Below are 26662 nucleotides of genomic sequence, written 5' to 3'. Positions count from 1 at the left end.
TGTTTCCTGACCTTGCTGGCCTCCCAGCAGCCTCTCGATGCCCTTGATGAGTTTGTGTCTGTGGCCGTAAGCGTTGATGCCGATCTCTTTCAGCTCCTCGTGACCCATATCTGCCAGCACATCCAGCGAAATCTGCCCGGAAACAACAAATGAGTCATGTCAGTCTTGCTTATAGTTGTCTTCTGCCAAAAGAATGTATATTACTAGGATAATAACATTTTATTATCATAATGTCCAATCATTATTTGAGCGATACTTCTAATTATACATCTGTCAACTGAATCAAATGTTCTCATTTATCGAAAGGTAGAATTCTACTCAAACCTAAACAAAAACACATTACAGTTTGATGGTGACAACAGCAAGTCATGCTAAAACTGATCATTAACATTAAATAACCAACAATAAAACAAGAGTTTAATGATCTAAGACATCGCAGAGACAATCGGTCTGACAGATATTCATGAGAGAAAGACAGAAGCGGCATGAAAAAAAAGGTCAATGAATGAATGGCAGTAATCAAGCCTTTCATATGCAAAATGATGATGGTGAAGTGTGTGAGTTTTTTCAGGGCGATCCCAGATGAGATTCATGCTGGCGACAGAGATTACTCTGCTTTTTAAACAGTAACTTTTACGTACTTCCCTCTGTGTTACTGTGATCACTGCAACAGGTGTAATCATCATATCCTAAATACTCTGCTCTGAGTCAAAACACAGAAATAAGCAAAACAGAAACTGAAAATTTGTCTGGCACCAAAGTGAATACAAGTAACTCCGGTTTCATTTCCAAAATCACAGCAAAGAAATGAAAACTTCAGCTTTTTACTTCTTCAGAAGCCCGTATGATCTGTCTAACAGAGAAAAACAGTTTGTCACACGCGATTTGAAGTAATCACAGAAAACTAATGAAAGTGATACATCAGCCTGGTTCTCGCCACTGGCTGATGCTTCAAGCTGCCATCTTACAATGCCATCACAGCAGTGGAAAAGCAGCATCTGAGCAATCTGCCACCTGGAACATCCAACTAAATAACTTCTACCAATTCCTTGCAAAATTATTGCATTCTCCCTGCAAGTTTTAATTAAACAGTAATAGTGGCTGATCTCCATATTTTTTGCATATGTGTTGACAAAGATGTACTACTCATCCTCTTCTACAACAACAAACAAATCAGAAGTAGAGCTTTACAGAGGGAACAGAGGGAGGATTCACACAGCAGAAAGTTGATTAGAGTTGTTAATCATTACAGCTGAAATAGGTTCAGTTTTTAACACAATATTGTAATTTCAACATAATGAGTAAAAAGTATGGTTTTAGTGTTAATTAAATTGGCCGATGTAGTGATGTAAATTCCGTTAAACCTACAGTATGCGTAACTCTTTGTTATGACTCTGAGTTAATGTTATTCTGAAATAAAAATGTACTTTTCCATTAACACCAAGCTGACTCTTACCTTTATCACAATCTTCATCTGAATATCAGTGATTGCTCGTTTCCCTTTAGGGGAACCAAGGATACATATAGCACACACAAACACACATATCCTCCGTACTGCTATGCTTAGCCTTTTGCCTGCTGTCACCTCTCAATTTCACTCTTATTTCTGTTTCTTCAGATTTTTCCTTTTTCTGTTAACCCATCTGTCTCCTTGTCTCTGCCTGTATCTATTTCCTCCATCTTTCTCCTTAAGCCTCTCTCTTTATTTTTTTCCCTTGTTCTCTCACTCCGTCCATCTGTATCCCTCTTCTGTCTCCATTGCTCTATGGACATCACCACCTCTTTCTTTCTTAGAGTGGAGCAGAGACAGTCTACAGCGATGCTACAGCTCTGCAAGGCTGTACTTAGGCACAGTGGTGCTCTGAGCTAAATGCTAACACTAACATCCTCACAGCGACAGTGCAAACATGCTGATGCTAAGCAGGCGAGATATTTACCACATCACCATCATTTACCATGATCGCCATCTTATTTTAGCATATAAGTTAACATTTGCGAATTAGCACTAAACACAAATTACAGTTGAGGCTGATAGCTTTAAAAGTATTTAGCCATAAACTTAGCTATAATAAGCAATCAAAATGTTGGACAAATTAAAATGTTGATGACCCAAGATAAAAAGTTGAGGGATTAGCGAAGTAATTACATCCTGAGGGGAAACATGGATGTCTGAACCAAATTTTATGGCAATCCATCTGTTGTTGAGATAATTCAGTCTGGACCAAACATTGCCATCCCTTGAGCCACGCCGCTAGAATGGTTATGAACTGACAATGAGGAATGTAAAATGGAACAAAAACGAACAAAAGAAAACTGATTAAATAAATGAGTTCAAACCAAGACTGAATTAACCTTGTAAGAAACAAACTATAAGCCTAAAGAAATTTGTAAAAGTTGGATATTTACATTCACCTAAACAATATTTCACTTGCAATTTGAAGCTCTTTCCTGGTCTTTCCACCTTTCATCCTCATCTCTTATACCTATGTGCCTCTCCAGTTCTTTGCACCTTTTGCTGTTCCCTTTCACTATTGCCTTTCCCAGACACATAAAGAAATGTGTGTGTACCTGTTCCCGCTGGAAGGTGTCTCGGAGGTGTTCCAGCCCTAGGCTCTTCAGAAACTGGTTGATGGTCATGTCGAGCAGGGCTGCAGAGACACAGAGAGGTCAGCAGGGTCAATAGAGGAGTCCCAGCTATTACACATGTTTACATCATGCAGGCATGCTTTCATTTCAAAAAGAACCGGCCTCTGATTCAGGACACAACTTACTGTATGTACTTTCTCCTTCCTTCCTGTCAGACCCAGATGCTCCGTCTGCTGGTCCAGTGGCCCCACCCACAGTGATGTCACTGAGGGGCGCAGTCAGGTTGTCTATGCTGCTGGCTGCAGACAGGCAGGATGGGGATGGAGAGGGAGAGATGACCACGCCCCCTGCCGCACCTGTACTCACCACGCTTGCACTTACCTGAGAGTGGAAGAGAGAAGGGCCAAGTCAAAGTTTATTGCTAAACTCTTATACATACTGACTGACATCTTACAACTTTTTACAGTGCACATACTTCAACTATTTGCTTACAGTTCAAGAGACACTTTAACTCTCACACTTAATGTGCCTAAGCTTATTATTATTTTTTAGCCTTTTCCGCATATGTTAGCAGTTTCTTCGTACAGCAAACTGCTAATGTGGCCACCACAGTATTACGTTTAAGCTGAAAGCCCTCTGTCTATACTTATGTATGTACGTGTGTGGACACTCACCACAGTGGCCTGGGGTTTTAAACAGCTTGGCAGGGCATCTGGCGGCATGGCGTCAATCAACAATGCTCTGATGTCATCAGCCTGCAACAGATGAAGAGACAGACGGAATGACAAGATGTAGACAGACGTATTGTTAATGTCATAACATGTCATAAAGTCAGTGAACTGACACAGTAATGTGTGTTATATAGCCATATCTATTTAAAATTTGCTAAGATTAGCCTCAGTAAGCTACTGGTCACACCAGTCCCGGTTAGGCCGTAGCAGCAAAACCCTGAGTGTCATGTATTGAGCAACGGTGCATTTTTGTTTCATATGAATTCAACTTTTCATTTGTAAGTAGAATAATTAAATTTTTCGGTCTCAAAAGTTGAATTGTCTCACTGCCAAGTTGCTTGTGTTTGCATCTTTTTGCAGTGCCTCGAAATACCAGCCAAGAAGAGAATTATTCTTCCTAGTCGTCAACAAGTCCCCAGCTACAAGCATCTTTTTTTGTGTCCTCTAATCTGTAGCAGAATTGTGGGCTAATGTAAGCAACATCGCAAGTTGCACTTGTGATGTGGATGTCAGCTGTAGTGACATGTTCTCTCGGGAAAACTGTGGTATGGTACCTACAGCGTATTGAGCCTCATTAGGAAGCCTCATTAGGATGCAAGACATTTGGACGCTACCTGTTCCACATTCCAAATTTCTGAAAACTTTCTTCTTGGTGCTCATCTGTCTGAATAGTTAACCATTACCAGTCAAACATCAGTTGAAGCTAATGATATTGCCATGGGCTGACTCATAACAGGTACAAGACTCCTAATATGAAGAAATGAGGATGAGGTGAAACATTTCAAAGAAAGCCTCTCGTACCGTTGCCAAGTCCAGCGGCGTCTGGCCCTCCTGGTTCTTCATGGTGGGATCGGCTCCATGGGCCAATAGCAGAGCGCAGAGCTGAGTCCGCCCCTTCTGAGCCGCCTCGTGGAGGGGAGTAAACGCCCACTTGTCTGTGGCGTTGACACACGTGTTGTACTTGATCAGCAGGGCAGCTATGTCCACGTGCTAGACGGAGGACAGGAGGTCCATGTGAAGGAGGAGGAGGAGGAGGTGGTGGTGACGGACACAGAGAGAACAAGACAGAAGAGGAAAAGGGGAAGAAGGAGGAGAGGAAAGGAATTCAGAGAAGAGTTACAAAAAGAGATTACAAAAATGAGAGCAGAAAGAAGAGGAGTTGGTGGGAGGATGAGGCACATAGCAATAAAAGCATTTAATGAGAAAATGTGTGAAGTCTGGTGAATGAGTGCTATAAAAAACGTGATCAGAAAAGATTCCTGTTCTTTTCCCTCATCGTCGATCTCCAGCGTTGAACACAATGTAACTTGTTTCTGAGTACCGGTGGGCGATGCTAAGGGTTCGTATGTGTGTATCCAAAACTCAGAGCTCATCAAGTTTTCATTCAAACATGTGTTTCATGACTCATTTAGTAGCAGAATGCTGTCAAACTAGAAGTAAAATGTGGCAGAGACAAACAAGGACTCCAGATGAAGGAAAAACTACATTCATGCATGTCTTCAGGGAACCTAATTGCAATTATAAGGTTAATAATTATACTACTACTACTACTACTACTACTACTAATAATAATAATAATGTAAATGGGAAAACAGGGTGGAAATAAGTGAGGTTATAACTGTCATATGTGATGCAAGCTACAAGATTCAGAAACTGTCGTACGCATCTCACATGTAATATGGATTTAAAGCCTCAAATATGAATTTATAACCGTTCATGATGTTTACCTAAGACAAATGAGGCAGAATTAGCTGCATTAGAGTGAACAACAACAAGAAAATTGAAAGGATAGGAAGTAAAATGTTGCACCCTAAAATAAATATAAACAGGTATCAAAAAGAATAAGGGCAGCATCTCTGAACTGAACTTGTGAACTGAACTCAAGTCTGCAGTGAGTGAAGAATGTATGTGTGTGAGTGAATGTCTGTGTGTCTGTTATACCCCATATGAAGCAGCATTGTGTAAAGGTATCAGCCCTCCTTTGTCCTGTGCATTCACGTCGGCTCCATGTTCCAACAGATACTCTGCTACCTCCAAGTTGTTATAGCCGGCTAGAGAGTGGCGCGGGGGGTGGGGGGTTGTATAGAAAACAGCAGGAAGACAGACGGTGGTTGAAAGACAGAGGAAGATAAATAGAAAAAAAAAGAAAAAAAGAGGAGAAACAAAAATGTAGTCAGGTAATGGGAGGAGGAAAGGCAGAGAGACATGTCAGCCTACATCAGCTGTCGTGTGACAGCGTATAATCATCTTTTCCTTTGACAAGGCAGAGGGTGCGTGGGTGTGTGTGTCTCTAAGTGGTCAGATCTATGAAGAAAAACAAATGGCAGACCTTCAAAGTCTTTTTTAAGCAGTTTTAAAAGTGCCAGTCGGGCTGCAAAACATTTGCTAATAAAGACATACTTTATCATCAAACAAAAGCTAGCCTGGTCATGAAACCCTAGTCTAAAAATGCATAGTTTTCCACTGGGGAGTGACTTCATTTAGACACCATGAAAAGCAAGCTGTCAGAAAAGTCCTTTGTGGTGCATAAAGGTAATATTCACATCATGTGATCATTGCTGAGATAAAAACCTTATATCTGAATATTGGCCCTTCTTGCTCTTCAAGGTTTGAAGACATGTTTGTCCTGTGTCGTTTATGCAGAGTGGTGTGTCTCTTGTTATCTCTGAAGCTGATGCTATCATGATTATAGATCCTAAATAACTACAAGAGTACGTGTGTGCGCACCTTTAAAGCCAAGGTTGTTACAGTACATGATAGGTACTAGTGTTATGTCGCCATAAATTAGTTTCCCATCTCCAGTTTATCCAAAACGCTGACGTCCAGCTCTTAACGATTACTAAAAAAAAGACCAACCACCCTCACCGGCTCCCTGTGCCTTTTAGAACTTACTTTAAAACGTTTGAGGCACTGTGTGGTCAGGCTCTCAGTTATATTTCAGACATGTTGATCCCCTTTCAGCCTCAACACAGCCTGACATGCTGAGGCAGAGGTCTCCTGCCTGGCTGTTTCCAGTACTTGCTATATCACCAGGGCTCTTTTCAGGCCAGGCACCTCAGCTTTTCAACTCTTAGTTTAGTCTTTTTTACGATCCACTTTTATTTATTCATTTAAAAAAAAAAAAAAAAACATACATTACATAAGCTGGTCTGGTGGTGACATTTAGGAACTCATACTCCATTTTGATTTTAACTTTTGAGTGTCCTCCTTTTAGATCAGCCACCAGAGTGAAAAGGGATCTGCATGCTAAAGCTTTTGCACACACACATTTGGTGTAATCAAAAAACATTAATAAATGGGTAAATTGTCTCAGCCCACCTGTCTATGAACAAGGTGTTTTTGCCCTCTAGACTTTAGCTGTCTGGGTGTGTTTATTGCCTTCTTCTTGGCACTTCACTGAGCCAAAATCATAGGCGGTTCTGAAAAGCTGTAGCCAGAGTGATTGGCACCAGCGAATAATCCATTTCCAAAGTTCCTTCTTGGAAACTCCATCCAAAATGCAACAAAAAACCCTATGGTTTTATCTTTCATCTCAATGTGTCTGCAAAGTGAGCTTTATATAATCAGAGAGGTGCTTACTTATTACAATGACCTGTGAATGGGATTCTACATGCATATTACCTGCAAGGTGCAGAGGTGTTGAGTTGCGTCCCTGCGTATCCCGACAGTTAATGTTGCCGGGGCTACATAATTTCTGCACCCGAGCCAGGCAGCCTTTCTTAGCGGCATCTAGCAACGCGGCATCTCCTCTCAGCAGGTCCTGGATGTCGGTGTCCCCGTCCTTCACCAGGTCCAGAGGCGTGTTACCATCTCGGTTCTTCTTGGTGGGGTCCGCTCCGTGCTGGAGAGAGGAGGCCAAAATGGGGTTCAGTGTAAATGCACACGAGAAATCTACTGTATATGGCAGACAGTGTTTGCAATCAAAATACAGAATATTTTTTGTTGTAACAAAGAACAAATTTAAAACGGAACGTTGGTACAAAACATAAGCTGTAATTGATCCCTTATCGCCGTAACCCCAGTGAGAGCGTTTCACTTAGACCGGGAAGAGACGATGACGGGTGGACGAGTGAGAAGAGGATGAAGGTAATTCACCGGAGAGAAGAAGAGAGGAAAAGACGAAGAGGAGGTAGAGAGGTGAGGACAGGGCATCCAGTGAAGTGGAAAAAACACCACGTACCCTGGAGATCCTGAAGATGGGGGGGGGGAAAGCAGACATTTTCATCGTTCAACTGTCTCCTAGGTAACGGCTTAACTTGCCATTTTATTGTAAGTTTTGAAAACCCGCTCATTAAAATGTGATGTTGTGGCACCACTCCCCTGGGTGTCCACTGCTATCCTCAAACTGTCCGTTAAACATCTCTCATGGCTATATTCCCTTTTTAAAAGTGTTTTTCAACCTAACCATGTTCTGATTTGTCTGCCCTACTTGATTTCCATTATCTCTTTGCTCCTGCTGTAATTTATTCGCTATCCAGGAAAATTAGAATAGAGGCCCATTTAAGTAATAACTGGGGACATTTCCATATAAATACATTTTGGTTTTGTTACTCTTCCATTGGATTCAGCTTATATTCAGTTCATGAAAGATGTTCCATTTACAACAGTGAACCATTTTGGAACCTATAAGCTCTCTGACTGGTTATCTGACGCATTTTACATTTTTGATTTGTTTACAAACAAGATTAAGAGCATACAGCCAAGAAAGCAGCTCTATGAGGCTGGACTATCTGACTAATCTGACATGCAGATTTTAAGCAGAAGTACTGTTTACCATGTTCACCATCTTAGTTAAGCATGCTAACATTTGCTAATTAGCGCTAAACCCAAATTAGAGCTGAGGCTGATGGGAATGTCATTAGTTTTGCAGGAATTCAAATTCAAAAGTTTGACCTGATGATGGCGGTAGATGAAAAGTTAAGGGACCATCTTGAGGGATAAATGAAACGCCTGAACCAAATTCCATGGCAAACATTCTGAGATATTTTTCTCTCTCGAAAAATGTGAACCTGCTAGTGACGCTACAGGAAAATTTAGGGCTCACCAAATAAAAAATAAAAGGCCTCTTTTATGCTTCTGCGTCAACTCCACGCCGTAGCTACGCCGTCGCTCCTACGGCGTCGGGACCCTTTTGGAGTTCTGCATCGGGGTTGCTTTGCATCGCGGTGCATTTCACCGCCATAACACTAGGGGGTGATAAGTCTGAGGTTATTTACGAGGTGTCTGCCAGCCAGTTGATGTTATGTTAGCAAGCAAACTTTAGCACAACTGCCCACAAAGTACTGCTTGCTGGCGAAGTGCTAATTTCAAAACGTTACTGACATATAGACACTTTACAAACGGATAACCCCCGTCATTGTAACCAAAATATAAGAGTTTATTTGCAGTCCGTGAACTAGCATGTTGCTACTCCCCACAGTAGGCTGCTTGAAACACCGACTATCAACACACAGGACGAGTTGACCAATCACAGTCCTTGCGGTCTGCGTCGCCTCGACGCAAAATTACACATTTTTGGAGGTGCACGTCGAGCTACGGCGGAGGGCTCGGAGGGGGGTTCGCAGCGACGCAGAGGGGTCTGTGGGGGTACGCCGTCGATTCAACGCAGAAGCATAAATCAGGATTAATCTTCTGGGCAGCATGGATATCTGTACCAAATGTCTTGGCAATCCATCAAATAGTTGCTCAGATATTTCAGTCTGAACAATCAGAAGAAAGCCATACCGCAAGATGTCACACTGCTTGATCGACAGTTGGCAGGGCTACGATACATCACACCCAAACCTTAAGTCATGTAAATTCCGACATTTCATGCCAAGTGCTTACAAGGCAGATTCTCCTTTTGATTGAAGGAGAAATTCATTATGTCCCTGCACTTCTTTCCTAACAGAGAAAATGCTCATGCACGTATTGTATATCTCATAAGATCCATCCAGAATATCATAGCACTGAGAATGCAATGAGTTTTTTCTGAGCACAAATCCAACACAGAAAGGGGACAATAGAAAGTTGACAACTAACAAAGCAGACAAAAGAAAAACCTCCTGCTGAACTCTGGAACAGTTTATTCAAAAAGAGAGAACAGTTGCATCCCGAGGGCCATTAGCACCAACATGCGGGAACACACACTGTTACTTATGTGCATGTGTGTGTGTTAAAGGGGAAATGAGGGCGCTGCCATGTTCATACAAGAATCACAATCACAAGCTTAGTGCAAACAGTGTGAGGATTTTCCCAGCAGAGTGGAAAAATGCCAAAACCTCCCACCACCTTGAAGAATAGACCATCTGTGTGTGTTTCTAACCTCCAGAGCCTCTTACTGCAACCATCAGATCAGTGAAAGTGTGGCCTGAGGGAGCTAATGTATCTCTGAACTCCAGGACTGTTTTGAGAGCACTTACTGGGATTTATCTGCACATCAGGCTACTCCCAACTGACATGGACTCCATCACTGAGGTTACACCAGACGAGGATGAACAATCACTTTTACCTAAACTCCCACTAAGAGAAGCCAGGCTTGTAGTAGATGGACATAAACAAAGCTGCTGGACGTGCTAAAGTCCAGCGCTGAGACAACTACAGTAGCACCGGTCTTCATGAGCACCGAAAAGCATCTTATGGTGCTTACCCACTGCTAGTACCAGCTCTACTCTACTCTACTCGGCTCGACCGCGGTGCCCCGTCCTCCATTTTCCGTTGCAGAGTTAGTACCGCCTCATGCCTGAGGCGAGCGTGTCTGGTCGTCATAGCGACACCGCAGGAAACTGCCGTGACCTAAAGGTCGTGACACACCAACCAGACGGCCAACCCTCTGCAGAAAAGGCAGTTGGACTGATCAGTCTCCCCGAGTTGGTCAAAAAAAGTGCCTCGGAATATACCAAAGCGACGAGACGTAATACGTCTCCATAACAGCAGGCGCCGCTAATCTGTATTGTCCCAAAAATAAAAACCGGCAGCTGATTGGACGGACGAGTCACGTGGGTCTGGTTTCTCCGGAAAGTCAAAGCCAGACTGTCATGGCGGCTTGTTCAGAATACAATCTCATATTTTACTAAAATAGTTCACCGAAACGTGTTTCTGAAAACATTTGAAGCGAGAAATAGGCCATGCAGTTGCTGAATCTGTCTTCATTTCAGATCAACAAAGGTCAGTTTAAAAGGTTTTCGTCAGATTTTGAGAGACTCTAGTCACACTCATCCTGCTCCTCGTTTCCGGGTTAGCACTCTACCAATCAGATGGCTCATTTGAGTCCGACTGCCGGCAGTGCCCGCCCCGCCGATTATACATGTCAAATCGGCCAAAATGAAGGACGACGGCCCCTCGGACGGACGACGGCACGGAACACACCGAACAGACTTGAGTCACTGACCTCGCCAGACTGTCCGACGGCCGATTATAGGCTTGGTCTGTCTCGGGCTTAACGTGACACACACACAGAACGTTGAAGGTGTGTTGTTTTTGACTCTCGGCATGTGGCTGTTGCCACAGCCAGAAGAAAAATTTCGTTTCAAAAGAAGCTGGAGGCAGCAAAAAAAACCACCGCTGGCTAAACTATTTAAAAATGGCGGGTTTTTTCAGGGCTCCCCCGTCTGTCGCTAGCAATGATGACGCAGTGATTAGTGACGATTTTCTCGGACCAATCAGAAGTCTGCAAGTTTTCACGTCACCTTTTGGTATTGCCTCAGCTCGCTTGGAACCTCGACGGCGGTGGTACTAAAAAAGTACCTGTTGGCAGGTACCAGGGACTTTTTTTCGTAATGGAAAACCAAAAGATGCGTAGTAGAGTCGAGGCGAGTCGAGCAGGTACCATGTAATGGAAAAACGCCATTACTGTTGCAGGTCAGAGTTCCCCCACTTGCCTCAAGTTAGCAACTATAGATGGGTGTCAAATTAAAAGAAAAGCCAACATTGATGGTGGAGTTGGTCCAAAATCGCCTTTAGGTGTTCAAATGGCTTGACATCTGGTGACTGTAAATGCCACAGCATATAATTCACCATCAAACCATTCAGTGACCTCTCATGCTCTCTAGGGATGAATATTTCTTGGCGAACCAACCGTATTAGTCCAGTGCCAAAACTATCAACTGTTCTTACCCAAATAACACAAAGTGTTTCAAGAACAAAAATCATCCTTCCCAACTTTAAATCAATCTCAGTTTCCCTATGGGCCTTTCACACATATATTATTATTACATTATTATATATATATTTCACACAGTATAATAGAATGTTAAATAATAGATATTACCTCCGCGTTTTCACCGGCTAAAAAAAAGCAAATTAATGTGAGTTTCCATCCGCTACTGTTACACGGACATTAGGAGCTGGTGCATCAAGATAAACAGTTTGTGGCACTAATTCTCCAGTCAGGTGCCATTAAACCACTGCAGAAGAGGCCGCGATGAGACGATTAAAGGCAATTCAAAGAGCATTAGTCAAACATCAAATGGTGGAAAACATGATGAAAATATGGCAATTTTGTTTATTTCATGTGGTCAAAAGAGGCAGTTTCCTCGTCGCTCCACACAGATGTGATGTTTTCTTCTGCTGCAGGTTTTAATCATGATTTGTTTGCCAAGTGTGATTCCATTGCACTTTGAAACTGCTTTTTCCCACCAGAGCTGCCACCTTCCCTAACACTGCCCACTCCACTCAACCATAACCGTCATCTCAGAAACTCCACTGCACCATACACCACCTCCACACTCTCTCACTGCATCATCCTACTTTTACTTTGTCACCACCAGCACTCCTCAATTGCAGTTATGGTGATTATTGATTGCTGCATTGAAATGTTGCTTGTTGTTGCTGCGTAGTTCATGCAATACTGTTCATTGAAATATATAACTGACTCTGAGCAATAGTTTTTAACTCTCTCAATTTTAACTCCAATTGTGTGGTATATTTGGTTTATCCTTAATTGCATTCAGTTTTTCTAAGTATTTAATTTCATTATTAGGTCGTTCTTATTACTCCAAACTTAATCTCATTGTGCGATGACAATAAAAGGAATTCTGAATTCAATATCTCAAAGCAGCACATTTTCTCTGCAGCAGATGTGGGATTAGATGTCGGTTTGTTGCGCTCGCCCTGTGTGTTGATCTAATAATAATTTATGCGGCCCCATATGGCAACCCTCGGTGACGTAGCCTTGTCTGGAGGTGTTGATGATAGGAAAAACGAAAACACATTCAGCTATAAAACTGCAACATTTCACAGGACTCATTTAGACTCTATGAGATGTGGAAATAAGGTAATATTGCACTGCAGATATTTTCAGCCTTGTAGTCTGATTGGGCTTAAAAAACTCCCAGAGGGCAAGACAAGTCATACCTTTGAGCGAATACTTTATAGGCTGTAATGACAATGTCATTTAACGGAAACATCTGATCCATACTGTTGGTTTGTACACCTTATGCAGCTTTGAATATGCAGCACTAGTCTGATTGTCACAGCAGTGACTACCATTGAGTTTTATCAAGAGTTGATTGCTACTAAGGTTGTCCATGCATTTATGGCACTCAAGGTTAGTTGGACGTTAGGAGAGGAAAGTGCATGTCTAACCTTGAGCAGCAGTTTGCAGATCTCGTATTTGCCCTTAGCAGCGGCTTCATGGAGCGGCGTGAACTTCCAGAGGTCGGCCACGTTGACCGAGGCTCCGTGTCTGACCAGCAGCTCGGCCACCTCGTAGTGACCGTACGAACAGGCGTTATGGAGGGGAACCAGACCACTGTGGATGGAAAAAGCACACACAGAATTTCCAAAACTGTACCATGACTTTCTAATGTATTATGTAAACCAACATCAGTCTGTAAATGTTTACTACAAATGAAACCATAACTTAAGAGTCCCACCCTTTGTCCTTGGCATGCACGTCGGCCCCATGGTGCAGCAGGTACTCCACCACTGACACTCTGTTGTAGCCGGCAGCAAAGTGAAGGGGAGTGGAGTGTCTCCCCTCCAGATCTCTGCAATTCACATTCTGAGCCGTGCACAAGGACTGGAAAGAGACAGAGACAAAGAGGGAAGATTAAAATGAATATCTGCTTTTTAAAATTAAAGAGCTGATCTACCAAAGAACCATGAACAAATAAATATACGCTCTGTTGCTGCATAACCAATCACGTAGTACATTATAGTTTCTATTATTCAGCTTTAAAAGGACAAATAAAGTTGATTTAGAGATTAGATCATTCCCAGAGGTTTTTCATCAAGTATAATGTGAACATGGAGGGATTTTTTTTAATATTCAAGTGCAACAACACCACATTCTTACTGAAGATGGATGAGGAGTCGTAATAAATATCAAGATCTGAAAAATTGGTAGGAAAAATAGGAAAATGGACCCATCATTTTTCTCTGATAACTGGGCGTAAATCGTATGTAATCTACATACAAATATATATATGGAACATTTCTCTGTCTGGCCTTGAATTTAGCAGGTGTTTCTCAGCACAATGCATTTCTTTGGCGTGTCAATGTTCTTTGCTGATTATGAATTTTTTTAATCATGTTAATTACTTGAGATTTAGCAAGAAACTACTGTACTTATGTTATGGCTAATTTCATTCTGTTTTAGCAATGCTAGGGCCAGATCCCCTGACTGTCACCATGAGGTTCACTTTTGTACTTTCAAAGCTAATACCAATACCATCAGCCTCAGCTGTTCTTTGTGTGCTCATTAGCAAATAAGCATGCTTATACACTAAATACAATGGTGAAAATGGTAAATATTATACCTGCTAAACATCAGTTAATATTGTCACTGTTAGCATGTTAAAACTAGCGTTTAGCATAAAGCACCTGTAAGTACAGCATTGCTGTAGACTGTTAAACCTATGTCAGATGTACAGTGGCCAGCAATGACAAAATGTAAATACACTTTTCTCAAAGTAGAAACATCTTGTGAAGAGGTGATATATCAACCTGATACATAAAAAGGAAGGCTGATGTAAACTTATAAATCTGGGTAATATATCACTCAAATGTTTACATCATCCTTTTTATTCCCTAAAAAACATAGCCAACAAACAGCAACCAACACCAAAGAAGAACAAACAGTACTTGTAAAAGACAGCAAGAAAGAGAAACAAAAATAGAGAAAAGAGTAAAACTGTTCCTCTGCCCACCCACCATGATTGATGATGAAATATTTGTCGGTGAAATGAAATATGTTTTTTTTTAAATGAAGGGTTTTAGGGAACAACAGCAACAATATTGAAGTTATTAACTGAAGTTAATGCACATCTGCTGAACTGAGGCAGACACCTGCTACCCTGCTCCTCACGGAAAATATTTCTATTACTGCAGACCCAATTACACAGTTCAGTACTGACAGGAGACATAGTGGGAAGTTTATTTTAAAGTTTCCTTCTACCACACTCCAGGATCCTATTCTACAGGAAATAAAACATAACATCCAGCTGGCAGATGTATTCGTCAATCAAGCTATTATCCCTCACGAGGCAGCGTCGCGTCGGTTTATGAAAGCTTGTTTAAGGAAAAAACGTCAAAAACTGTAGCAGCAGAAACAAGTTGCGAACACAACATTAACATATCTTTTATGTTAATATGCCAAACTTGTTGGCAGACAGATGCTTATTGACACATCCAGTTATGGAGCAACATTACCATTGATTTAGAGTCGTGTTTGCGGCCACCGGAAGAATGTAAGTCCAAAATCACTCTCCTTTTTGGCTCTATTTTTGATTCTCTTTAGCTGCTAAATGTTGCAATGTACTTTTAATAATATTTCCAAACACAGTAAATGTAGCTGCTACGAAAGTAGTAGAACATGTTGCTGTTCATTGACCTTTTAGTCCTCTAGTGTCCCAATCTTTCTAACAGTCACAGTCTGAACCTTCTCAACACTGGAAAAGATGACAGGAATCAGCCCAGCAAAGAGAGAGAGAGTGAGTGAGTGAGTGAGTGTGTGAGTGTGTGTCAGGTAAAAAGAAAATGACAGGAAGCCAGACCAGACCTCATTGCCTGCTCTGCTACAGTTCCCTTCCTACCTGCCGAAGCATCACACTTCAGACGCTGACAGACTCTCTTCATCTGGATAACCCCATTACTGTCTGCCTCGGCGAGTAAAGATGCAATAATTTTCACTCTACACCAAATACTTTTGTCAAATGCTTTGCCGGATCTTACCGGGTCCTGACATTTGGTGGGTAGTTTTATCCGAGGCATATTATAGAGCACCATGCGCGCCTACATTTTTAACATGAGTGGGCCCCGGTACATATCAAAGTGCTAACAGCGGCTATGATTATACAGAGTGCTGCGGTCGGAAATGTTATGAGATTGGAGATATGGTCTTTAAACAGAAGAAATGGTTGCAATTTTACTGGAATCAAGGTGGACAGAAAATACAAAGATGATAACAGAAGACATTAGATTCATGGCCAACAATATCCACCTGACATTTAACAAAACATCCCTAGGACCAGGACACCATAAGAGCAACAAGAGCAGTCACAAAGGTCAGGGCACTTTGTTCCATTTTCATTTAAAAATGAAGACAGGATTATCTGTGCCACAATTCCAATGAGTCCCTGTTAAATGTACATTATAAAAGTTTTGAGCCCATCTATAGTTCTTCATATCATGTTGTGTATCGCTGCTTCACATAAATTAAAGTCCTTTATTACAGATTTGACAATTACGTTTTTACATATTTAAGGACAATATACTCCATCACATTTTCTCCACTGGATGTCTGTATAACCTGTGGAATGTCAGCTCAGGCATTTTTAGGGCTTATACATTTATTTATAATTGTTCAATCATGCAGCCAGTGAAGTTTCACACTCATCTTTCTGGACAGGATTCCACATTATTTCCAAACCTTAATGAGGCAATTAAAATGGATTTCTGCTCCCTCAGAGTAAAATTATTTCCCAGGGTTGGTGTCATTACAAATACCAAGGCTACCGAGGTCATGTTCTATTTCCCATTTCCATTTTTCAAATTAAGGCGATATTGATTGTTTGAAGGGAAATAAATTGTCTCTCATTTAACCCTTTAATACCCCAAAAAAAAAACAGTAGGGGATAACGTCAACTATCAGTAACAAAATGTGACAAATGCTAATCAAACTACCTTGACAGTGTCCAGGTCTCCGGCTTTAGCAGCTTCCAGAAGTCTGTAGTCCACATCTGAGTTTCTCACCGGGACGTTCTCTACACAGCAAAACATTGGACAATCACAGAATAAAAATGCTTTGCACAAACGTGAAAGTAAATGTTTCCTCTGCAAATGGTGACGAGAGAAGATGACATTAGACAAAAGTCCCTGGCCACATTGAAACCCAGGATGTCACTGCTGCATGTTAGTTTATGGACAACTTCAAGAGTGGGCATGTTGCATTCAAAAATGGAAAAATGTCTACAGTCAACAGTGTTGATTTGCACCTTGACAATAACTGACAGGAGAGAATGATTCACCCTGTACAGCAGAATGTGCAACTGATGTCAGTGACTGTCGTGTCTTTGGAAGTGAATTTTCCTATTGATGATTACATGCTGTGGTTAGACAAAGTTTTGCCAATATATCAGGGCAGGCAGATATGCTGGAGGTTTCTCTACAGTTGCTCTACTTAAAGGAATAGTTTGACATTTTGGGAATTATGCTTATTCGCATGAGAGAGGTGTCGATCTATTCGAGAAGACTGACACCACTCTCATGTGTGTGTGGTAAATATGACGCTACAGCTGGCAGCTGATTATTTTAGCTTAGAATGAAAGGAGGGAGGAAACTGCGAGTCTGCCTATTTCCTGGCTGGGCGCAGTAGCGTCTTGAAGTCTCTGGGTTTGTTTACAGGGAAGCTCCACAGTGCCAGACTGGGTAAACCCAGCCCGATCTGCCGGCGATTTGATTTCGCCCTGCAGCACAGGCTGGAAACCTGTACATTTTTCGATCCTGCTTCTGTTACAAATCTGCGGGGACCAATCACAAACTGGCTTATCCACCTGCCGCAATATTGGCGGGTTTAACACGATGACGATAGAGAAGCGACGGCAAGCAGCTTTTTGTTTACATTCAACATGGCGGCCACCGAAGCGCAGCAACCCGTTGATGTCACTGTCGCTGCTGTTTTAAAAGATTTCAAAGGGAAGTTTTCTAAGATAACGGAACAGAAACTTGCCCCGGAACAATTCCTACAAAAGAAGGATGTGTTTGCCTTACTACCCACCGGCTTTGGCAAAAGCCTAATTTACCAGCTAGCCCCACTGGTGGCCAAAAGAATGGAGCTCAGCTCAAACCCCGTTGTCGTATCACCGTTGGTCGCGCTCATGGGAGGACCAGTACGTCACCTGGATTGTTGGTCTGATTGGTTGAAGGACTATCCAATTGCGTACAGAGTCATTTGAACGATGCCCGTTGATCACGCCTCTTGTGCAGTAGAAAATACAGAGCAGACTCCCCAGACTAATGTTCAATCTTAAAAGATTGAGCTTGGTCTGGTGATAGTCAGACTACCACAGTGCACCTTTAATCTGGAAATACATGCAGTAATGTAATGTGGAGTTTCCTCTAACACAGAACAGGTGAGTTGACTCACTCTGCCTTTACCCAATCTGCAACTTTAGTTTGAAAGTATCAATACTGACCTTTCAAAAACAATTCCAGTTAATCCCACTGTTGCTAGCTGCTGCATAGCAACCAAAACAAGGCGTGCACACGCACACACACGCACGCACACACACACACACACACACACACACACACACACCGTTGAGTATTTGCTGAACAGCTTCATTTCCCATTTGAGCAGCAGTGAATCCCTGCAGCGACACCAGCGAGGCGTCTGCCCCATATCCTAGCAACAGCCTGCAGGTCTGAAGGTGGCCTGCCATTGCTGCACGGTGCAAAGCTGTCTGACCCAGCGTGTCCAGGGCGTTCACCTGCAAACACAAGCACCTTTGTATCACGGTTGTTGAGAGGAACATTTTTTCCTAAACTGCTGTGTCTTCAATTCTTAACGCCTTTAGATAAATCTGTTCTCTCTCCACTAACGGTAATGGTTTTGTTTTTTTCCTGATGAAATGTATGTAATTTACTAACATACATTCTGATGAATCCATTTCCCCTCAAATAGCCTCATTTACAGTGTGTCTGGTGAGAATAGTCTATATCCTTGACGTTCCACTTCAGGGATTGCTCCGGTGCCGCAGGAAATTCTGCCAGATGCATGGATTTTCGCCGATGTCAGTTTCCTTCTGCTTTCTTTGTGTACAAATTTTAAACTCCGGTTGATTTATTAGGACTATGGCTGACTGCTCCTCAGATCTCTGCAGGGTAAATTGAGACAGCTAGCTGTCAAATCTGAGTCTTCACTCGCACGACTATTTTGCAGCGGCTCCTTGCGGAGCTTAGCGCCGCCCATGACAATTGTGATTGGTTTAAAGAAATGCCAATAAACTAGAGCACGTTTTTCTCCCAACCCGGAATGCTATGTGCACTAGCAAGACTGACAAAAGAAAATTAGTACTCACTCCTCACTGAATTTCCCCCTGTATGACTGTTGGATATTAGATCAAAACGGCAGCTCTGAAAGTAATCCCTCACGCTTTAATTCTGAGGGTCTGACACACAAAAAAAACTGATGTTTAACGCTAATGTTTCAGATTGTGCAAACATTTATTGCAATTATTTCTATTTTGTATTTTATACTTGTAATCCATTTCACTATGTAGAGATCTGTTTTCACGTTGACACTAAAAGGGACTTTTTCTGTTGATTAGTGTCAGAAAAGCCACATTAAATCTACTTTAATTCAATGCTGTAAAACCAGTGTGAATAACACTATATAAGAAAGATAAGAAAGAGACAACTCCATCTGGATGTACAAACAAAAAGAAAAAAAGGTTTAAGGTGAAGGTAGAGGGATACATAAATAGCTGGATAAAGGTGAAAATAAAGATATAAAAGAAATGATAGATGATATAAGTGAATATAGAAAATACTGTGGTTTACCTTGGCACCATGTTTCTGTAGCACCTCCATGATGTCATTATGAGCACGTTCTGCTGCTACATGGAGAGCAGTCATGAAACTACACAGAGAGGAGAAAAAAGGAGGAGGTAAGGTGAGTGTTCAACATTGGTTTATTCAGTTTTACAAGCAGTACACCTTTACAAAAACATGCTCATCTAGTGTCCTACTTTGTACAAAATACCAACTATTAGCAGCTTCAGTTCAAAAGTACCAATATCAGCCTGCAATAATCTCTATGTTTAATCATTTTGTTGACAGCGTGCAGTTAGCATCCAAATATAACAGTCTCACTTTTTGTTTATGAGCAGATGAAGACAGCACTTACTCTTTATTCTTCTCGTTTACGTTGGCGCCCTTCCTCAACAGCAGCTCCGTCACCTGTTTCCTCTTGGGGTGCGGCGATGCTACCGCACAATGCTAACACACAAACAAAACATCATCTTATCACCTCTGCGCCAGTGTAGGAATATGTGTTTGCAGTAACACAATTGTGTGTGTATTCATCTTACCAGCGCAGTCTCGTGGGTGTGAGGGTGTTTGAAGTTGATGATCTCCAGCGCCAGGGTCTTCTTAGCCTTGGCCATGTCAGCTTCGCGAGCAGCTTGAAGCAGCGAGTGGCCCTTAAACTCATCTACAGTGAACACACACAATGTTAACATGTCAGGAACAGAGAAAGCAGCCATGGTTTCAGGTGAAGTTTGAGTTTATCTTGACAGGTTTCCTACGAACCCAAAGCATCTAAACCCACGGAGGAGCATCTGGCACTTCAACCAAATGACAAACTTAAACAAATCTGGACTTACGAGGTTCTCACCCGACCACAACAATATATTCTTTCACTTGCAATGCCTCATAGCAATACTTCAGAAAGTTTACTTCAAAGTTTTAACTAGAGAACTAATGACTTATGATGCCATTCTGTGTACCGGAGTTGGAGCGGAAACAAGTGATTAACCCCCCCCTCAAGGACTAAAAATTACAGACAAACTATTTTGCTTCAGAAGCATTTCAGACTACATAAAAAGGAGTCTGTTCAAGTCTATCTACCGATCGAGCGACGGAATTCATAATCAAAGGTTTCAACAAATGATTTGAGCGCCACACAGAAGTCACATCTTCAAGAGAACATGGTCAAGAGAGAGAGAGATGAGTTAAAATAAACACCATAACAAACAGCTGATGAATGGGGGGACAGAAGCTGCCTCTGCAGTTTATTCTTTTAAGAGAAATTTGAAGTCTTTTTTTTTTTTTTTTATCTTGCTTGTCTACCACAGTGCCTCACAAACGTTTTGGGTTTCATGTGCAGCTCCTTTCAAAAGCCAACTTCAAATGCCTTAAAACATTCTTAAGATAGGAAAATCATTACAGTAAACGTTTAATCTGATTTATTAGTTGCCTTTGTTGTTGCATTAAATGACAAGATTTGGGCTTCTTGTCTGAACAGCAACCAATGAAATGTATATGATGTCAATGGTTTTATTTTCTTGATTTCTGCATTTCATCAGCTGACTATAAATTCTATGATGTCATACACAATTACAATGACATACAAAACAAGATTGTTGATATTTTTACTCAACTGCCAAAAAAATACAACCCCCCTTCATGTGGAAGAAATACTACATAGAAGAGTCTGATTTTAAAAACAAAAACCTACAGTTTTTCAGTTTGTATTCCTGTGACTGAAGTCTGGTTATTGCAGCAAATGTCCCACTGAGATGTGATTCAAAGACACAACCTCGTCAAAATACAACAACTAATAGGAGCAATTGTACTGCAGTTATACAGAAACTGATGATAGCTTATGATTCTTGTAGCGTTTGATGTTTGTTTGATCTGCCTCATTACAAGGATAAAGCAACAAGTGCAGCAGCGAGAGAGCTGACTCACTAATTTACTTTCAAAGAGTTGCAAAGATCTTTCTGGCATCGACAAACACTTATCTTGTCTGCTTTGACTCTGTAGATGTAAAAAATATATTTCATTAATTATAGCGCTCTTTCTGTTTAATTAACATACATCATACATCTGCAAAGTGCTCAATTCAAAACACATGTACGGGGATGTACCGTTTTTATGGCTGCACAAATACATGTCACATGTTCCAAACACAATCAGTATTTTGAAAAGCAAGCAACAGTGGAGAAGAGTATAAATATATTATGAAAGGCTGAAATCAAAATGGAACCTAACGCATAGTTGTTCAAGGATATTTGTGTTCACAACGTATACACAGACAAGAGAACATCTTTTAGAGTTTGTCAGCCCTATGAGTGTTGCTTTAGCCAAGTTTAACCTGAAGGAGTTTGACAGCTTCTGTACACTTTGCTGCCACAGAGGAAATTCGTCTATAACAAGTAGAAACGAGTAGAAATTATGGACTTGTTTGCGTTCTTCTTCTATGGTGTTTCATCCAGTACACATGAAAAAACAGCTGAATATATTATCACCAGTCAAGACTTCATTTTGTTCTACTAAGCTTTCTAAGCATGTGGAACTGTTATTGTCAGATGTTATTAACCGTCTCTCTTCAAACCTATAATTCCTTGTTTTCAGCTCCAGAAAACAACAGTTCTCTTATCAAAGGATTGAGATTCACATTTCCAAATGTCTGAATGCTCAATACATTCAAATAATCTGCTCCAAACATGGCTGGTGTAAATACACCCATCCTAAAACAACCCATTCATTAATTCAGCACTGTGACACATTTAGCTGCAGCTGCAGTTTATGTAAATGAAGCACCACACTCACATGTAAGTCTCTCCTTTAGCTCAGGAGTGGGCGCCATGTCCACGGAGCTCTTGCTGTGGCAGTTGAGCAGGGTCGGGTCAGCCCCGTGGCTCAGCAGCAGAGAGCAGACCTCTACTCTGTTTTTAGACGCCGCTTCATGGAGTGGGGTGAACTGCCACAGATCCATGGCGTTCACACACGCTCCATGCTGGAAAACAAAAGGCATGGTGGATGAATAAATGGGTGGAAGATAGAGAGATGGGAAAAAAAAGTAGCTGGGAGGAAACCGAGCAAAGTTCGAAATGTTGAGAACAATATTTTTGAATTTATTTATTTATAGTTCCGAGGGGAATTAAGCAGTCAGTCCTTACAAACACTGTTGAAGGCTGGTACGCATCTGTCTTGTTTTTAATGAAACGACAAAACAGTGGAACTTAATTCTCTTGCGATTCAATTTCCCTTTTTGTTATTAGCAAAAATAATATGATATTAATTAAGTGTAAGTGCACTGCCTAAGCTGAGCTAGCATGTGTGAGTGTACCTTTAGCAGCAGCTCAGTAACTTCATAGTGTCCATAAGAGCAGGCATTATGTAGAGGCACCAGACCACTGGAAGAGCGAAACACATAACAGCATCTTAGTAACATTGAATACAAATTTTAACTATTTAAACACAGAACTAAACACCCTACTTCTTTACCTCTATACCATTATATCTTTCTGCAGTTTAATAATGAATTTTGTAACAAAACTAAGTCTATAGCCATGCTAGTAGCTACGTGAGGCTGTACTTAGGCACAGAGGCGCTTTGAGCTAAATGCTAACGTCAGTGTGCTAACATGCTCACAATGACAATGCTAACATGTCGATGTTTAGCAGATATATTGTTTAACATGTTCACCAGCTTAGCTTAGCGTGTTAGCATGCTAACATTTAGTAATTAGCACTAATCCTTTCCATCCTGAGAGCCGTGTTGCTAGCATCTCAATAACTTCACCAAATGTATTATTTACGATGAAATTCTAGTTTCATTTCACATTATGTTCTCACACTGTCTGCCTAAATTATCTGAGCTAAATTAAAATTTTTAAATAACATCAATTGAGGGGAACAGCTAGAATCAGTCTAGCAACTACACCTGTCACCTCTTGAAACTCCCAAACCAAAAATCTAAATTAAGCATGTCTCAGTATGTGCATGAGCTAATGAGTTTTACCTCAAATCTATTCTGTTTATTTTTGTATTTACTTGTACATACCCCTTGTCCTTGGCGTGAACATCTGCTCCATGCTGTAGTAACAGCTGAACTATCCTCACCCTGTTGTATCCTGCTGCCAGGTGGAGTGGAGTGGACTGGAGACACAGGAAGGGACACAGAAAGAGTCAAGGACGGACAATAAGAGCAACATAAGAGAGAGAAAGAGGAAGGGTAAGTAGGGGAGACACAGTGGGAGGGAAAAAAAGAGACAAAAATATAAAGTAAATGTAAGCCCATATGTTCGTTCTACAGCCTATCATCATGACTTCATGACATCAGTGCTGCATACAAAGAGTGCAATAAGGAGGTACACATTCTGGCTCTCACTGAGCAGCCAACATTCCTTAAGGTAAGAGAGAAATGGGCTGTTCCAACAGTCTACAGTTATAAAGCCCTAATATATTTCCTCTATAAAACTGATGAAAAGCTGCAGTTCTGAATGGTTTAAGATGGGACTGAGAGGAGATGGCTTCAGCTCTCCATGCAGTGCTTCGTCGTTATGCTCTCAGGAAAGGCCATTCTTTAAAGCTAGAGTGAGACCCACACTGGTGGAGAAATGTTACGGCGGTGAGAATGTTCCCATTATTCAGTCAAATTGAACTTGTTACAGGAAAAAGAAGTGGAAATCCTGCCTCTAAGTCATGATATAAAAGTCATTTTACAACACTGGATGTATTAGAGATCAAATTGTGAATAAGGCTGGGATTAAAGCTACTACATGCAGCAGGCAGATCTATTGTAAGAGTTCTTCTATAGCATACACTGAGCTAACTAGAAATGTCCCTTTCACACATGCCATTTGGCCTGCAATCTTCCAGAAACTCTCATGCTAAGAGTCAGTCCAATTCCAGAAAAGCTGACCCACCAATTATTAGTCTTCAAAACCTACTAAAATCCCTGTGAATCAAAGCCTTAACAATGATACTATAAAAAAAACAATTTCCGTGTGAAAGGGTCAGTTCACCCAAATTACAAAGAAAGTATTCCCTGAAGGCTTTAATCTTCATTTTAAACACAACAATGTATGCATGTGGAAACTACATTTACATTCCACCTGGTTTCATAACATAATAATAACAACAGGTCCTACATGGTGATGGCATGGAAAAGTGGTAGATGTTTCATCATCAATTAACTTTTTTTTTTTAATTCCAAGGAAGGTAAGTGAGGACGGGTGCCTCCATGGCTTTTCTGACCTTACTCTACTAAACTATACTCCACTTCCTTGTGTGGCATCAACATCAGCATGTGAGCTGAACCGGTTATACCGATTGGTCAGCCTAATGTCAATGACAGCTCTTGAATATTTTTAGCACCATCGCCCCCTGGGATCTGTGTGAACTTCTCTAAAAGTGCCAAGATTCCCCCACATAATGCATTCAGTCATGGCATCGCAATGCAGGCTGATATCGGGTGGAAATAAAGGGAAGGTGCTCAGAGAGGAAGACCAGGAGTTGTGACTCCTGTCAGCAGAATACAGATGTTGGCGGTATGATGGCTGCGCAGGGGCAAGCTTTACCCAAATCTTATGACAAAACATCAGCATGATCTTCATACAACAAACCAAGTCAAACCCCAAAACAGTGCATCAATCTGAGCTGAGCAGGCCAGCTGTATTCAAACAATTTAACAGCATTTTTTGGATGTCAATTGCTATCAATTTAATCAAAAACCCAAGCTGAAATATCAATAGCATTCAGAATGCTACAGTACAGACTACAACCTCACACACAGCTATATTTTAGAGAAGACTAGTATTGGTGTTCTAGGTTTCTTTCTTTCCATAACAATGGTCATTCACAGGTCACTTATAGAGAAATATTTCTCTTTTATAAGTCAGACTACAACATTATTTCATAAACCATGATGCAAAACCTTGGCAACATCAAAAATATAAAAATTGTTTACAAAGCATTGGTGTTCAAAGTGGAGCATCTCTAACTTTCATACTTTTATTCAAACAAAATGAAGAAAATGATTACGTTCTCACTGCTGGCTGCCTTTTTGATAAATTATGCAAAATGGTTTCAAAGGGTGACACAGACAGGATACTAGAACTCTTATCGAAGAAGTAATAGGTTTAACTTTGGTCAGAAATTTTTTATTAGTTGTTAAAAAACTAAGGTTTTTTTGTCAGATGAAAGTGAAAATTAGCTCCTGGTGCCATTTCGCTTTGAGCCCATCCCTGCTTAGAGTTGACCAGATGTCAGAGGAGATCTTAAAAAATAGATCATCTCTGGTGATCTCGGAGTTCAGCAGAGGAGCAGCAGTGAGGCAGAGAGGCAGAGCTGGGTGGACAGATGGTACACTCGTATTTACAGGATGTGACAGCAGCATTTGGAAGGACCAGGACAGTTACACAGACTACACAGTTAGTCATCATCTTCATTTCAAATGCAGTGTCGTTCTCTGCGTGTGTGTGTGTGTGTGTGTGTGTGTGTGTGTGTTTATTTCAAATTGTAGATATAAATAAACAGTGATCAGGTCCTCAGTACATTTACATACATTAAACCTCTTTAAACCTAGCTACACACACACACACACACACACACACACACACGTACTGTTGCATCACCATGATGTTGTTGCCAGGGTCAGACTGGGTTTAAGCTCCACCCCCTCAATCTGTAAGCCATGTGAGAGCAGCGTGCGTGCGTGTGTGTGTGTGAGAGAGAGAAATGAGAGAGAGAGAGAGGAGGGAGAGAGGGAGTCTTGTATTATATTCTCCACACAGAAGTCTATTTGAATTAAAGTCATAAAAAAGCAGCTCCAGCTGAAACGTAACACTCTGACCTTAGCAGCCACACACCAATAGTGCTAATAATCAAAAGCATCACCCATTTATCATCTATCTGAGTCATAATACATCCATCGTACTCCAACTTTCCTCCACTGCAGCCTGTTCTTTTTCTAGTGCACTGAATTTATGAAGCAAAGATGTATTTCTTTCTGTATTTTGTTTTACTATTAGAAAGGTCACATAGTGGCCCTTCAGATGGCGGAGAAGGAAAAAAATGAAGGTTGTTTTTTAATGAATGCTCTTCAAAGACAGACTGCAGCAGCAGTACAGTGAGCAAAAATAAATAAGGGTCTTTAAATGTTCTGGTGTTTACACGGCATAATATTTCAAGTGTAGAGAAGATCAAATTAGGGTTGTTTATGACTGTTCATAGTGTATAAGAAATGAAGTATGTATTCAAGATCCAGAGAGATGTGAGAATGAGAGCATTTTAGTCTAAAAAAAATAGGTTGAACCCTGGGCTTATGACATAGTTACTATGCATGTCATATAGCCTACTGTTATTTTCAGGATCAGTTGGGTTACTCAGAAATACCATCATTTGGTATGTAAG

The 26662-nt window shown here is 41.2% G+C and overlaps 1 protein-coding gene across 2 annotated transcripts in view; it reads right to left on the bottom strand.

The window, feature by feature from the left end:
- Positions 1-26662, bottom strand: part of LOC144531349 (poly [ADP-ribose] polymerase tankyrase-1-like) — an 81486-nt gene that overhangs the window by 8461 nt on the left and 46363 nt on the right. For both annotated transcript variants that reach the window (XM_078271436.1, XM_078271435.1), the window contains 17 exons: positions 23310-23404; positions 22594-22660; positions 22074-22260; positions 19829-19950; positions 19645-19736; positions 19299-19377; positions 18055-18226; positions 16422-16501; positions 13172-13317; positions 12882-13047; positions 6939-7158; positions 5259-5368; positions 4119-4307; positions 3261-3341; positions 2772-2967; positions 2569-2648; positions 12-132 (listed from right to left, as the gene is read on the bottom strand). In XM_078271436.1, coding sequence (XP_078127562.1) covers positions 12-132; positions 2569-2648; positions 2772-2967; positions 3261-3341; positions 4119-4307; positions 5259-5368; positions 6939-7158; positions 12882-13047; positions 13172-13317; positions 16422-16501; positions 18055-18226; positions 19299-19377; positions 19645-19736; positions 19829-19950; positions 22074-22260; positions 22594-22660; positions 23310-23404 — 2203 coding nt within the window. The remainder of the gene's footprint in view (positions 1-11; positions 133-2568; positions 2649-2771; positions 2968-3260; positions 3342-4118; positions 4308-5258; positions 5369-6938; positions 7159-12881; positions 13048-13171; positions 13318-16421; positions 16502-18054; positions 18227-19298; positions 19378-19644; positions 19737-19828; positions 19951-22073; positions 22261-22593; positions 22661-23309; positions 23405-26662) is intronic.

This window comes from Sander vitreus, chromosome 16 (genome assembly GCF_031162955.1).
Source record: "Sander vitreus isolate 19-12246 chromosome 16, sanVit1, whole genome shotgun sequence".
Taxonomy (NCBI): domain Eukaryota; kingdom Metazoa; phylum Chordata; class Actinopteri; order Perciformes; family Percidae; genus Sander; species Sander vitreus.
Note: the sequence above shows the minus strand (reverse complement) of the source record. Positions and strands in the feature narration are given on the sequence as shown.